The 15,828-nt window shown below is 37.4% G+C and overlaps 3 protein-coding genes across 3 annotated transcripts; all 3 read right to left on the reverse strand.

Annotated features, from left to right (window-relative positions):
• Positions 1-69: 69 nt before the first annotated feature.
• LOC103949746 (ER membrane protein complex subunit 4-like) lies at positions 70-2,417 on the reverse strand. The gene is made up of 6 exons (XM_009360868.3): positions 2,274-2,417; positions 2,113-2,169; positions 1,673-1,826; positions 1,184-1,281; positions 1,027-1,092; positions 70-350 (listed from the first exon to the last, which is right to left on the reverse strand). Exons 1-6 carry the CDS (start codon positions 2,400-2,402, stop codon positions 312-314), a joined length of 543 nt encoding a protein of 180 aa, XP_009359143.1. The 5' UTR covers positions 2,403-2,417; the 3' UTR covers positions 70-311.
• Positions 2,418-3,259: 842 nt separating this feature from the next.
• Positions 3,260-6,788, reverse strand: LOC103949747 (thiamine-repressible mitochondrial transport protein THI74). Its single transcript, XM_048588388.1, is given in 9 exon segments — positions 3,260-3,450; positions 3,660-3,795; positions 4,080-4,197; positions 4,579-4,686; positions 4,824-4,894; positions 4,996-5,210; positions 5,585-5,659; positions 5,661-5,977; positions 6,423-6,788. Coding segments are annotated over 9 exon segments (1,191 nt in total). The 5' UTR covers positions 6,508-6,788; the 3' UTR covers positions 3,260-3,384.
• A 1,266-nt stretch (positions 6,789-8,054) lies between these two features.
• On the reverse strand, positions 8,055-11,345 carry LOC103949703 (probable monogalactosyldiacylglycerol synthase, chloroplastic). Its single transcript, XM_009360815.3, has 8 exons — positions 10,697-11,345; positions 10,226-10,398; positions 9,592-9,753; positions 9,365-9,506; positions 8,870-9,094; positions 8,718-8,780; positions 8,555-8,629; positions 8,055-8,459 (listed from the first exon to the last, which is right to left on the reverse strand). The coding sequence occupies exons 1-8, from the start codon at positions 11,246-11,248 to the stop codon at positions 8,226-8,228; spliced, it is 1,626 nt and encodes a 541-aa protein (XP_009359090.2). The 5' UTR covers positions 11,249-11,345; the 3' UTR covers positions 8,055-8,225.
• Positions 11,346-15,828: the final 4,483 nt, after the last annotated feature.

Genomic DNA, 15,828 nt, shown 5'->3' on the forward strand with positions numbered 1-15,828 from the left:
AGGGGCTAAATCTACAGTTCACCCAAAGCAGAATTTAATATAGATCACCATGTAAACTGCTAGCACAAATGAAAGTGTTAAAATTATAGATTGTATGGTAATTCATCGAGTCACTTAAACAAGTACTACAAACTGAGTTTCTATTGCCAACAAAACGTAGTAATATCATTCAGAACACGGAAGAATCACATTATCCATGCTTAAGCCATGCGCCATCGGCCAGTAAACAGCAACAAATTCTCATCCTGCTTCTGCAAGTTGCCGTTCATCCTTTTCTTGAGATTGACCGCCATTCAAACTGAACGTTGATGTCAATAACGAAGAATGCCACCACCCGAATACTCAACCTCCTGAAATTTGGAGGCAAAAAAGAAGTTATAAAGAGCTTTAAGGTAGAAACCAGCTAGGAAAAGCCGCTAAGAATGATATCCATAACACTAATGACCTTACAGACAAATGAAGCGCACGAGTTAATTACCGATTGAAAAGAAAATAACATTACCACGTCGACATGTATGTAATGTACAATAAACAGATTTTTGCATCTAACTGTAATCTGAAGTGTACTATAGTGTTTCATATGATATGAAATACAAAATCTCATCATTTCAATTTCCGTCATTTTTAAATTCCTTAGTAATCTTAAATTTCTTCATCAAAACATAGTGTAATAGATCCAACTATCCTCTTTAACTACCTCTACTTTGCACGAGTAAACTTCCATTCGAACTTTTCCGGTACCCTAAATCCAATCCTCTTGAACTACCTCCACCAAGGTGCTATGTTAACTGATTCAGAAGTGGAGGGAGAGTTCTCCACCACAAGGAACTGTTTTGTAAATCAACTTTATTATCAGAAACAAAGTTGGATGAAGCAGTGTAAGCCAACAATGGTTCCATGATTCCGACTGCTAAGGACAGAAAAAGTGGTTCTGACATTTCTAGAACAAATGATATGCTTCAAAGTAATATAAGAAAATGCCACATGCCAAATGAAATTAAATCGCCTTAGGAGGAAGATTTTCACCTGAGCAGGGGGTAAGGAAGAAACCCAATCAGATGCATGTGTAGGAAGCAACCCCAAAGTGTTAAGCTGCCAAGAAAAATCAAAATTTAAGAAACTGGATTCTTTGAAGATTAACTGTTGGGGAAAAATCAATTAAAGGAGAACAAATATAGTTCACCTTCCAAACACCCAGTGCTAAACCCCCCAAATTAAGCGCAATGAAGAGCAACTTTGGGGCAATAAGATCTACTTTGCCGTCCTTGTAGGGCTCAAAAACTGCAGAACCACATTAAAAGGAAGCATCAAGCAACTGACAAGGAAATAGAGTGTAAGCATGAATTAACAGATAAACACGTAAAGTATGTCACGAAAAAAATTGCTTGGAAATGTGAACATGGTGAGAAGTCATAGGAAAAATGCATTGGACAGCATGAATCATGCCAAACAAGACCATTTTTACAAATTGGTTTGGTAAATTTTGTGCAAGTAAATGAACACTATGTTGACCGCCCAAATGCCATGACTGATGGTTATAGGAAACCATTCATACGATTATACAGCGACATAGACAAGCAAGTAGAGAATATTTCAAGTTCTTTATTGCTTTCAATTGTTATTCCACACATATAGAGTTACAGATTGGCAAACAGTATTACAGTCATCTTACCCTTCCCTACACCCTGTAAGGCGCTTATGGGCTGCCAAAGAGCGGAAAACGTAATTCCAATGCTAAACAAATGCACCGTGCTCCCAGCCATCCACATCATGAAACCCATCATCATCAAATTCTTGAATGGGGCCTGTGCAACTTCCCAAGCTTTCTGCTCAAACACAAAGACACCATGAGATCACATAAACCCAAATAATTGAATCTCACCACATTCTCATCGATATTAACACGGGTCAAGAAAATTCAGCATGAAAAACAGCTAAAATTGTAATCCATCAGCAACTTGAATCATGCCCTATTTGCGATCAAGTGATTATTATCAAGTTAATAGGAAAAGGAACAATCTTTTGCCCATCAAACTGTCTGAAATCCGAAGTCTAAAAAACCCTAAATCGAATTGCTTAGATAAATTCGAATTTAGGGAGGGGAATCAGTACCTGAGCTTTCCAAGTAGATTCAGCATCCTTCTTCTGGCGACTCACAGTCGAATCATCCTACAGAAAAACAAAAACCCCACCAATTAATTGGGAACAAACCCAACCCCAAATTCCCAATCCAAATCGAGCGAAGAAGCAAGAGAGAGAAGGGGGTAAAAAACCTGTTCAAGGGAGGCGCGAGAGAAGCCAGGAGGGTCGGGGAAGTCGCGGGAAGAAGGGGAAGTTGAGTTGTCAGTCAAGTCAACGGCCCATCTCCGACCTGCTCCCATCACTCCCTTTCCCTTCTCCATCGTCGCCGTCGTCGTCTTCTTCTCAGACGCAGTTGCAGCAGTAGAGTCGCAGCGCCGCTCTTCGATTTGATCCGACTAATATGTATGAGTCTGCGCTCTCAATTCTCAATTCTCAATGTGTCGGGTCGCCAATCGATTAAAAGGTAAGGTTGGAGGTGGATTCAAACTTCGATCGATGTCATGTGTCAGCTTTGTGACTCTGTAATTTCCAGGGAAAATAAACTGTTTTGTTTAATTTAAAAGTTAGGCCCCATTAACTAGGTCAAAATTTCATCAAAAATTTTAAATTCGAATCTCATTAATAATGTATATTATTATGATAGACACAATTCATCATAAACGAGCTTAATTTTCCAAGTTCATTCGGAAAAAAAAAAAACAAAAAAAAGTATGATAATGCACTTATTAAGTAGGAGTGGTTTTATTTTTTTATAAACACGTTGACGTATTATGACAAAAGCACTTTTAGAATAAACGATTAAGCAGAAGTTTTGTCTATGGAAACGTTCTCAAACATGTTGTCTTACAAACCCTATGAAGTGTTAAGTAGTAATCTAACAACTCAAAAGAAAAAAAGTCATAAGTTTTTCTGCCAAATATTGTCAAAAAAAAATTTTATTTCTTGAAAGCGTTTTTAGAAAACATGCTAAATGGGCTTTTTTCATTCCAAACTTGCAAGAAGTTAACAAAAAATGAATTACCAAACTTTGTGAAAATCTCTGAAATTTGTTTATCAAGCTTCAGTGATGGCTTCATCATTGGTGCAGATGAAACTTGATTTAGCAATTTCTTGGTTAACAGAAACAAATTAGAAAATGAAAACCCACCAAAAAATCAGAGAGAGAGAGAGAGAGAGAGAGTCATACAAGTTTGTTGTATACAATGTAAGGGGCAGCTGATATTTCCTGCATATATGTACATATGTAATTGACATATTCATTCTACATACAAACTACAACTTCACTGAGATTTCTATGCATCACTATTGCAACTCTTGCTTGCTCGAGAACTTGTCCGAAAGGTTTGCCATCACGAATCCAGCAAAAACCTGAGCTCATAGAAACGCAGTTAGCGTATGACTTACCGTTGCGAAAAAACTGCTATGCAGTTAGGAGCTCCGTCACAACAGTACTTAATAGGCTTCCCCAACCGACATGAGGTTAGATGTTAGAAGGCGGAAATTCAAGCCTCATGTCGCAATATGAATATAACATGATGTTAAAAACTTGAATGTATGCATACAGTAGCGCAAGGTACCTGAATGCAACCAAGGATGTAGACTGCAGAAAAATGGCGGCCGTGAATCACCATGTCAGCTACCATTGCGAGTGGAATTGTCAAGGACATGCCCAGCGTTGCAACTAATGGAGATGTCCAAACCACGGAAAGAGCCCTGTCAAAGTTTCATGTGGCGTTAAAAGCAGTGGGCATCAGCATCTTGTTGGTAGACGAAAAAAAGAAGCAGCAAGTATAGGTAAGTAGAGAGTACGATTGGCCACCACACAACAGACTCGAACCAACCTCTTATAAATTTGTCTCTGAAAAGGCAGTCGTGCTGTTTTTGTAAGGATTAGAAAAAGATATTTTTTTTACATGAACATAAATCAGTGTGTTATCGTTACATGTCCTTGTGGTGCCCAATTGACCTCCAATGTATGTGAAAGCAGTTTTACATACCAAAAATAATCTGAAAGAACACTCCCGACAAAGCCATTTATCAGCACAGCTTCGGCAATAGATTTTGAATGTGGAAACTCAAATGAAGGTTCAATCCCGATGGCATTGAGCGGCCACACTGCATGAGTAAACATTGCTATGAGCGATGCAACTCAAAAGAAAACAAAATGATATACCTGAGGGAATGTGCTATCTTTTCATTATGAGACCTCTCCATTACGAACGCCGAAAAGACTTTAACACGTATTTTCAATTTTCTTCCCGAACTATCATCAAAGAGCATTGTGTGCAATCAAGCCAATAGTATTCTAGTGCGAAAGTCATAACCAACAGTAAATGGTTTGAGGTATAGTCCAACTCATATTCTCTTTTTGCAACCAATGTCTAGCCATCAAGTTTTGCCTAAATCCATGACTGTAAGCAAATATAATCTAATTTAACCTCAGGAATTTGGAAGATGAAGACGATAAATAGATCATGGAATAATTATTCTACTCACCGAGCCACCACAGACCAAGCAGAGCGAAGAGACCAATGTATCCGAAAAGCTTCTGCACATCAGCCTTATCTCCCTTCTCTTCTGATCCAGCAAATTTCTTGAGTAACACTGCATGAATAAGACAGTAACTTTAATAATCATAACTCCAAAAATAACTTAACTGTCTCTCAGATATATCAGTTGATCTTGATGACTCATTTGTAAAAGAGTTCAAGTAACACCGGATTCCTGAAACGTAATGTCACCTGTAAACAATCCATATGACGCAGCCGAGAGAAGACCAAAAATATGTCCCATTATAGCGTGCCTTCTAATCCTTTACTCAACAAAGAACAAGACACAGTGAAATGATGGTAAAACGTGAATAAAAAGTAATTCCTACTGGCTGAGCCACTGGAGAAACGACTAGAAACTTACTCAGAGATGCCCAGCAGTTCATCAGGGGCCCAAGTTTTTCCAACCGTGGTCATGACAACACCAGCCATGCTGACAAAAACAGCAACCATCTTTGTAACAGTTATGGAATCCTGACGAAGAAGAGCTCCAAAGAAAAGTGTAAAGAGCCCCGACGTAGAAGTTAGGACAGTTGTACTTGCAACACTGGTATTTGCCAGTGCAGAGTTTGACAGATACTGCACTAGAACAAAGATATATCAATATGCCATTTAGAACTTTTTTCAAAGCATAAAACGAATGAAACTTTAACGAAAAACTCCTGATACTGTTCACTTTAACGAAAAACCATACTTTTACTTTAAAAAGTCAATCTTGATACTATTCACTTACAACACCTTTTTGTCATTTTCGTTAAAACTCAAAGTTTTCAAGCCCTTTTCATTAGTTTTCCTTAAAACGAATCCATGCATATCAAAACGAACCAAGACCTCAATGTGGATTTCTGTTTTTTTTTTTTTTTTTCAATGCAATTACTCGCTCAATTTAAAATGTGATAAGAAGTCCAAAAGGTTGATGTGAATAACAGGAGTGCCAAAATGACTCATGTTACCTCTGTGATAAACCACACTGGAGTAAGAATTAAGCCAAACTTTGCAACTTCCCATGGACTAATTTGACAACTCCAGTTCAAGCAAGCGCGGCTCATCTTCTTTGCTCTTATCCGTTAGAGCTCGCCCTTCTTCTGTATTACTAAGATCTTTGTCAGTAATTAGGCAGCTTCTAACATCTGTTTCTGGACTGTGGGGCATTTCATTTATTCTAAGAGGAATACCAAGCCCTCCAGAAGTTCCCGCGATAATACCATTGTAAAAGTTCTTAACCAAATTTGGGTGCAGCAAGTTGTAGATCCAATCTTTCAATGCCGATATGGGTAGATAGACCGCCATCAGAGACACACCGAGGTACGTGAGCGAAAACGGCTGTTTGTACTCACATGAAAATTCTCTGCATTAAAAAACACTACAAGTTTAAATTCTCAAATAATCTGAAACCATAGCAACAGAATAACACATCCTTCAAATATCTGGTTAAATGAGAGAATACTAAGATAGTGTAACTAAGTATCCATTTAAAAAAGAGAAAGAACAGAAGATGTCACTGTAGCGATATATCAATTCAATCAGTCAATCACACACTGCCACTTGGGAGAGTCATAGCGCGTATGCGTGATTGACTCAAGATATCATACCGTCACAGTGGCATCTCATGTGTCACCAAAGAAATACAGAAATGGAATAGTGAGGACTAGCAATGATGTTCAAGTATGTAAAGTTCTTTCCTTTCCCTAGCGACGTTGTAAACTACACGGAGAGGGGATTCATACTCGGTTGCAAGAAAAACAAACAAAGAATCAAACTTGGAAAAAAAAAGAGGGTTTGGATGAACACAAACCTGAGTAACCTCTGCAGACGCGACCCAGATGAACACAACTGTGCCAATCAACCCCAAACCGGCGTTGTACTTCCAACCCATGATCAAAATCACCACCAAAAACCCAAGAGTTTGCAAATTCGACCCAAAATTATTAACCGGGTTTAATCTCAAATTCGGCTAAAAATCAACATCTTCTGGAAAGCTCCACAAGCAGCAGGACAATCCGATATTATGAACCCTGATCGAGGGTTCCGGGGTTTTCGTTTTGGCACCAAATATCGATTCTTTGGGTAATTACGTGGCGATGGACGTTTGAAATCGTGGGAAAGGAGAAGGATTATTTACTTTTTTCTTTTGGTGGCGGCAAAGAAAGTGGATTTTGCACTGAAGTGTTCAGTTTTGTTGCTGAGCGATGAGGGTGTCAGCAATGACTCCATGAGAGTGACAGGTGGTGCGTATCAACTAAAACTCCTCCAAGGTGGCAATCTGTACAAATGCATGGAGTGCACATATTAGCTTGTCTGTGGGTACCTTTTAAAATAATGCTTATGATCATATTCTTTGTGCTTATGATTATAATCATTCATATTATAAATTATTTTGTAAAGATCATCTTTATTAAAAATAAATAAATAAAAATTACTATCGTGTAGTCAATTTATTGTAACAAATACATAGATGATTCATAATGTTTTTCCTCATTTCATTCATCTTTTTTTGTTCAATTTGATAGTTGAACGACCTTGGTTTGAATTATTTTTTTTGAAGAGGCGGACAATCCCGACTATAAATACGAAGTTTTATAAATCGACAGCGAATAATTTTGAATAGAAACTCCTACTCATCATTTGAGTAGCCATCTATTATTCTACTTTTAATGTTTTAAGTGTGCTAACTTCATAGAAAGTGTCTCTCACATTATCACATAATAAGATGAAGAAAATCATGATTTTAAACGTGTGAAATGTTGTCTTTTTAAGATTCATGGCAGATATAAAATGTGAGAAAGATTGTATGTATGTATAAACAAATACAGCATCAATAAGCAAATTGGAGCATATATAGACCAAATCATATAATCCAACATGTTCAAGTTTAACTAGCTCTCCTTTCCTTTCCCTTTCTTTTTCTTGAGATCTCCTTTTCTTTTTTGTAAATTGATACATTTGATGGGGTGGAGGAACTGAATTCATGACATTGGGGTGTATGGGGGTGGGTGTGTTTAAGCTAGCCCCTTTGTAATTATCTCTCTGACTCAAGATGCTAAAACATAATTCATATGAATATTTTTGTCGTAATGTATCTCAATTCGATTGACATGACCAAATGATCTACACTTCGATAAAATTAAGACGCCAATAGCCTCCAAACACAACCAATAGGTCTGAACAATGGGTATCCAATGGGTGGTGTGTTTAAGCGAGTCCTTTGTAATTCTCTTCTGATTTTGTTTTGGTCGCGTCTCGCCGTCGTTCATGTCTAAACAGAGGCAACATCCTCCGGCCTCGGCAGCCGTCGGCTCCTTCTTGATCTTCCACTTGCTGGGATACTCTTCGTGCGCCATTGAAGCAATGAAAAGCCATGGAGGATGAATAAAAAGACTTGCCGTCCAAGGCAACACCATCTCCTAAATTGTACATTAAGAGTTCACAATCACGCTGATAGCCTGATACGCTATATTAATATGAAAATTATAACATTATTGTTTTTTATTTGACATAAACAGCATAACAAGGGAGTGAAATGAGAAGGGGAGAAGAGCGTGGTTTCGATCGATTAGAGGACTGGTAAACAAAATTGGTTGGGGGAAAATAGGGTTATGTTGTACATAATTGCTGTACAAGGCTCCGTTGTCTAACGAGCTCGTGAAGATCATGAACAATCTTGAACACAGAATCAGGCTTTGCCAGCTTCAGTGCATTTTCCGACATTGCCTTTAGCTCATCTGCTTTCGGACCAAACCAATCAGCGACGATCCTTGCTATCTCTTCCGGAGATTTAGAATATTTTCCACACCCGTTGTCAACGACATATGGTACATTCCCAACTTCCTACAGTGACAAGAAACAGTCATTGGCTACATTTTCCAGTGAGGGGATTCCCAAGACATAGCAGCACAATGAAAAGTAAATTAAATCACCATTACCTGTCCGGCAATGTAATCGTTCAGAATAATCGGGAGGCCTCTTATCATGGCTTCTGCAATTGTCCCTGGACCGGCCTATTCAAAAGAAGTAGACTAATTGGTTGATAACGAAATATTCAAGACTGTCATGGTTTTTAATTTTTATGACTGTTGACAACCTTACCTTCGTAATAATGCAATCGCAAGCTCCCATGCATTCCTCCATTTTAGTAACAAACCCCTTCACCTACAATGTCAATCAATTTTAGCTACTAACTTCTGTTTATAAATACTAATGCTGCATTTCCGACTTTCCCTTCAGAAGTATAAAACTACCTGGACAGGGATCTTCCAGTCGATCGAAAGCAACTTGTTTGCAAGCTTTTTGTTGCGACCACATATGACAAGGACCTGACCTACAGGCTCCCCAAGATTCTCGTCATATAATGCATTCCCAAGTTCCCGAGCCGTAGCTTCGATAGGACCCATTCCTTCTCCTCCTCCCATTAGCAACACAGCGGGAAGATCCTCCTCCATTCCTAGTTCTCTCCGAAGTTCAGCCTGCAGTGAAATAAATCAAACATGACAAACATTTATTCAAAACCACCGTCTACAATCATGGAACGTGTAAATCTAATACCACTGTGATAAATGCTTTCACCAGAACTTATACGGGAGAATATTATCTGCAAATCATCATAATCCATTTGGCAGCTTACAACCACATATTTCAAATTTCCAATCCTTTTAATATCACACCACTTGCTGGTTTCTTGTGGTCGTACAACCAATTACATCAAGGTTAAAAAGTTTAGTTGATCAGTAACCAACCTTTGGTCGCACAGGCTTGACAAAGCTAGGCCGCACAGGGAGGCCATAAACCTTGATTTGGGAAGGCTGGAGTCCAGCTTTCAATGCCCTCTTCGCAACCTCATTTGTTGGGCAATAGCATCTCGTTACAAGCTTATGAAACCTGGAAATCAAGACATAAAATATCAAAGGTATGTTTGGAAAAAAGAGGCTATATTTTCCTAATGGAAGCTTTGTGCAAAACTAACCATGTAGGATGACAAGTACTTAAATCCGTGACAACTGTGGTAAAAACTATCTTCTTCAATAGACCCTTTCCCCTCAAGACCCGAAGTGGTACATGTTGCATCAGCGGATGCACACTGATAATAATATCCGGCTGGTATTTCATCAGTCCTTTGGCAACCTCCCTGCAAAATGAAACAGAATTAGAGGATATCAACCACGATGTACTGCTGAAAAAGCCATCTTTGAACCATAATTTGACGAAACTTATAAAAAAAAAAATCGTGAATATTAGACAAATGTGCTCATTTTCTGCGTTTGTAATCCTATCTGGTGTTTTCCTCACAGGGTTTTAAATCTGCCAAAACAGGATTAATTATTTCCTTGAAAATGGCACTTATATATCTAAATTTATGAACTTATAGTGCATAAGAGACATGATTAAAAATGTTTTAAATTCCTGAAACCTGTTTTAATCACTAAAACTTATAGTCAACGGCTGCTGCAATAAATAACCATTCGAACTTTGAAAGGCATGTTATGAGTTAATTTAATACATGTGGTCAACTTTTACATGAAGCAAAAGAATGTACAACTACCTTAGCAAAACAGACTAAATGAATTATAAGCAGTAACCTTTAACGAAAAAATTCTTACCGAGCTATAAATGTAGAAGTTGCTGCAAAATTAGATTGATGCACCAGACGCGGAGCAGTTCCATAATATGTCATTTTCCATAACGGCCCGTGTTTCACCAAGAAATTATAGCTCCTGGGAAGTTGATTAAATGGCCAAGGCGTATGATCCGACCATAAGTCAGTAACAAACACCTGCGATATGCACTCTTAACCGAAAATATGATCAACAAATATGCACTCACACGTCCATTTGCTTTCTCCCTCATGTATTCAATTTAACTAATGAAATTGTGTGGGAACAGATAAAAATTTATACTTTTCGAGATCTAATTTCTTACGGCGTCATGTTATTACATTGCTGTAGAACTACCAGTCAACTAACATTACAAAGTTTTCATGTAATTCTGATTTCTCTCTACATAAGTCAAACGATCAAATACAAGTTTCGTAACAAAGTTGAAACTTTCTAACTAAATTCAAAATAACTGACCTGATATTCATCACCAAATTCCTCATTAAACGCCGCCTTGATCGCCTCCGCAGAAGCACGGTGGCCGCCGCCGGTGTCACTCATCAAAATCAAAACTTTCTTGGGTCTCTCCGCCTTCACACCATTCAACGCAATCCCATTATCGTTAACTCCGCCTCCATCTTCTACCAACACATTGCTATTGTCCCCAACGCCGTTATCCGACCCATTTCCATTTCCGTCCCCAGACCCGACGCGAACAGAAGCAAACCCAATTGGGAATTTGTCACAGTGGAACCGTATAGCCCGATTAAACTCCGTCACACTCCTCCAAATTCCCAAACCGCCGCGACTGCTCAAGCTCAGTGAAGCTGAAACGCCGACCTTGGCCTTCTTTCCGGCGACTGAAGCACCCCCAAAGGCGTCGAAATACAAGAAATTGGACAAAAACGAGGAGTGTCCATCAGAACCGGAGCTGCTATGAGGCCCTGAGCTGAAGGCGAACCGACCCAATTGCGAAACGAGGTCGTAGACCGGACTGGGTTCCTGAGTTGCGACTGAAGGGTTATGCATGGTGGGATTTCCGGGTTCGAGAGATTAAAACATGGCGGTCAAATATTGAATTGGGTTTTGAGCAGAACGTCTGGAAAATGAAACGCCAGAAGAGAACAAGGTTAGTAAAAGCTTGGAAGGAAGAGAGAGGGGAAGGGAATGTGGGGGTTTTGGAAAGAGAGTGAAGTTAACGAAGTGGAAATCTAGACGGAGGTTTTGTGGCCACATAGAGAGGATTTTGGTGTGTACATGTGCGCGCGCGTGACAGGGAGAGAGGAGGAGGAGATTCTTTGGTATATTGGGCACAAAATTGATAAGGGGAAGGGTTGTCTTTTAACTCGACTGGGCTGGGTTTGGTTTGGTTTACCTAAACCCAAGCTGGTCTACGGTCTCTTTAAAGTATAAAAGAAAACGAATACACTATCCTAATTAATTGGTTTAATTCACGCCTACTACCAAATCAAATGATTGAGGTGTGATGAGTTCAAATAAAAAAAAATCCCCAACAAGATGTATTGAACCTTTTGCACGATCTTTTTCGATCTTATAGAATGTTACAGTCAACCGTTAATATGCGAAGTTTGGGATGACATGATTGTTTGTTGTTCGACAACTTTAACAAGTCACTCAAATCTCTGCTCATTGCCCTGTGTTGTCTGCCTCTAATTACCCCCACGCAGCAGGCCAAAAGCTCATCAATCAGTTATTTTCCTATCGATGCTACGATTGATCTTAACACAACCCTATTCGTATTAGGTCAACAACCTAAAATTGCATGATGTCACTTTCAAAAAGTTCATTGTACATGAGAATCCACTTAAGGTTGGAACATACTGAATGACCAAAATAGGTGTTGGCGTCCATATTTAGTCAATAGTCGCTCTATTAAATAGTCAACTATTTTTGTGTCATTTTGTAAATATAAATTAAGAAGATGTGAAAGCCAAAACAAATCAATGAACACGTTTGCCTACACCACATGAAAGCTTTACGGGATTAAATTATGTGCAACGCTTGATTATTTTAGACTTTTTCTCTTTTTGTTGGAGCAAAAAGGGGAAAATAAAATCATCATGCGATTTACATTGAAATTGATGTATTCTATTGAGATTTTGAGAGATTTTAATGTATTTATAGATTCATATATTCAATGAAATTTAATTGATTTGTAAAAATTTCACGTAAAATTTGATTCAAGTCTCTAGAAATCTGAGGAGAGATGTGAGATTTGCGAATACTTTAAAATACGGTACGAAATCTCTTCAATTCCTCAACTTTTTTAACTTGAATATTATAAATTTTTTAAATCCCAATTGAATAAACTCAGATTTTTAAGAATTTAATAAACTATTTACTGAATACTCTTTAAATTTTAGAGAATCATTTTAAATTTTGATTGAAAACTCTCAATTTATTAAAAGAATTAAATTATCAGCAGCCCATGTGATTTATATGCCATTTGACTCAAGTGGACCGTCCAGAAGCACCGGCCTTTTGGGTTTCTTGTTCACCGACCAACTTTTGTTGGTACTGCCGAAATTGGGCTCATAGTGACCAAAGTTGTAGGATCAAGTTGGGCCGGAAGACAATTATCAAAGGCCGGTAGGCCCATTCCGGGAAAGAAAGCCCAAACCCGTAATGCCCGAACCAACCCAAGATAGAATAGCTTCATCTTCCTCTACAAATTGTACGTATCAAGTAAATACTAATATCTTTAGTTCTAGTGTTTTTTTGGTCAACTGAGGTTCATCGAAACCCAGACATGTTGAACTCGGGATGTAACGTAACCAACAAGTTACAAGGACACCCGGTTGAACTTGAGAAGTTGTTCATCTATTACCAACAAGTTAAAGTAGATGTTCTCATTCTACACTCAAGTTTGAATCTCTATTCCCGTACTTTATATTTGATTAAAGTAGCATATACGTTGACACTTTAAACAAAATCAAACATCTCTCATGTTGGAAAGAGAATAAAAAGGAGTAAAAGAGCACAAGGCTTGTGAAATTCTATGGAGGCATCATTAAAGCATATATATGTTTGACAAAAATCATGTTTAACGGATAGGCAGCAGACAAGTCTATTCTATGCACTCCTAAATTGGTCATGACATCACATAATGCACTTTGACATGTCAAGAGGGAACAAATTGTGTAGAAAATGGAATTGACATCCTCTCTCAATTTATGTGTCCGAAACTGAGAGACGCGGAATTTCAGACCACTCAAATTAAATCATGTGGCCCTCATTAGCTCATCTTATTGGTTCACTTCACACAAAACCAAGCATTTGAACGACTCAGGTCTCCTTATCTCTCTTTTTCTTAAACGGTCCAAATTTCCTAATCTATCAATTCTGAACATAGACATTCGACAAGGATCTCAACTCCATAAAATGGAGCATAAATGAATATTTTATGGAGCAAGAGGGAACAAATTGTGTAGAAAATGGAATTGACATCCTCTCTTGATCTATGTGTCCGGAACTGACAGACGTGGAAATTTGGACCACTCAAATTAAATCATGTGGCCCTCATTAGCTCATCTTATTGGCTCACTTCACACAAAACCAAGCATTTGAACGGCTCAGGTCTCCCTCTCTCTCTTTTTCTTAAACGGTCCGAATTTCCTAATCTGTCAATTCTAAACATAGACATCCGACGAGGATCTCAACTCCATAAAATGGAGCATAAATGAATATTTTTAATTTAATAGTGGTCCAATTCTTTCTTACATTAGCAATGATTTTATGGGGGCAAAGGCATTACCTTTTTCTGCAAGGGATTTAGAATTTTTCTTATCACAAAAAGTGGAAGCAGATGCAGGTCAAGAAGTGCTTATTGCTTATTGCTTATTCCTTTTTGCAGTATATGCTCTCATCTAATCACACTACTTCTCATCCATCCCCATTCCCATATGCTCAAATCCACTAACAAATTTCAAAAGCTTTATTATATCAGAGAATATGTGCAAAGTTGCAAACCCTAACCACTGAGAAAGTGAGAGTTCAACTCTCACAATCATGGCTGTTTTTTTAGCTCATGTGGCAGGGTTTGAGAATTGCTTGATTTTATTTGTCTTAAAGTAAAAGCTTTTCTGGTACATGGAGAGATTAGTTCATAGGGCATATGTTAAGAGGATATTTCATGCCCCGAGGAATTTGTTATGAGGGTTTTACAACGTTGTTAATCATTTTATTTTCAGTGTGTAGTTTTTTTTAATTTTATTTTATTTTATTTGTGTTAGGCCTTTTAGTTTGAGTGAGTGTGACACTTGTATATAGAAATCACACAACCTGAGTGTAATATCTATAACACTACTGCTATACTAGTGTAAGTTCAATATATTGGTATCACGTTGAGTTTTTCGGCATATTAAAAGAGTTCAATTCTTATATGAGTTCAATATATTGATATCACACTCATTTTTTTCAGCCTATTGTGGAAGGCCTTACACAATTGACAGGAAAATTATTACCTTAATGGGATGGACTTGTTCTTAAAGACCTAAAGGAAATACATGAGGAAAATGAGGGATATAAGACTTGATGAGAGATGATGAGACCTGAGAAAGATGTTGAAGAATGTATAAGAAAAGGAATATAAAATTGAAAACTAAATTTAAAACTATTTTAAGTTGCTTTCATTTTCTACCGTTTGATTTCGTTCATGTATATATTTTTTTAATTTCTTCCCCTCTTTGACCTTTTTTCATCTCTGCATTCTTTCATAAATTTTATATATGTGTATATATATATATATATATATATATATATATCTCAAAAAAAAAAAAAAACTAAAAACGTAAATGGACCAAGATTTCATAGAGTATATCATACCCTCGATAATTTTCGTATATCTACAAAATTTAAACTTGGGACCTCCTTAACTAGAGATTGAATCCATTTAACCAAATTACCATAGGACTTAGATTAATGCAGGTGACGAATTATAAGTTTCTAAATCAGAATTAGGGATTGAAATCTATCCTCAACAAGCATGCGAGGCTCTGAGGGATTAGACTGATAAGAGATCACACCAGCCTTCCTAGTGTAACACATTACCTAATTAGTGGATTGAGAGATCAACTTTGTACTTAGGCATGCTAATTGGGATGGCTTGCCTTATTTCAAAATAAATTTGGTAAGAAAGCCTTAATCTCAAATTTTCAACATGAAGTTTGTGACTAAGTACCTTCATGATAATTTACAAGTTTGAGATTAATTAGATTTTATACTTCTAGTTCATTATGCACTTTAACTAAGAATGCTATACAGTGCAACTCAGCTAAATTAGATCTTTCCCAAAGAAGATATCAAAATGTACAAATCAGCACTAACAGTAAAAAAAGACAACAACAATGCTTTTCAACTGAAAAGCCAAATCTAATGTGGCATGACATGAATCAACAACCCTTACCCTTGTTGCCAAAATAACAGCAGCTTCAATTTTTTTTAAAAATTGATTATTAAATACATTTTATTAATCTTATTATTATTTTTGTTTTAAAACATTTATTATAATAGTTTAATGTAATAAAATACTAGTTTAATTTGACATATCAGGTGGAAAACAAAATTTTGAAAGATGTCAAAGTGCCACA

The sequence above is a fragment of a genome, unplaced genomic scaffold (genome assembly GCF_019419815.1).
Source record: "Pyrus x bretschneideri cultivar Hongxiangsu unplaced genomic scaffold, Pyrus_bretschneideri_v1 Contig28, whole genome shotgun sequence".
Lineage (NCBI taxonomy): Eukaryota > Viridiplantae > Streptophyta > Magnoliopsida > Rosales > Rosaceae > Pyrus > Pyrus x bretschneideri.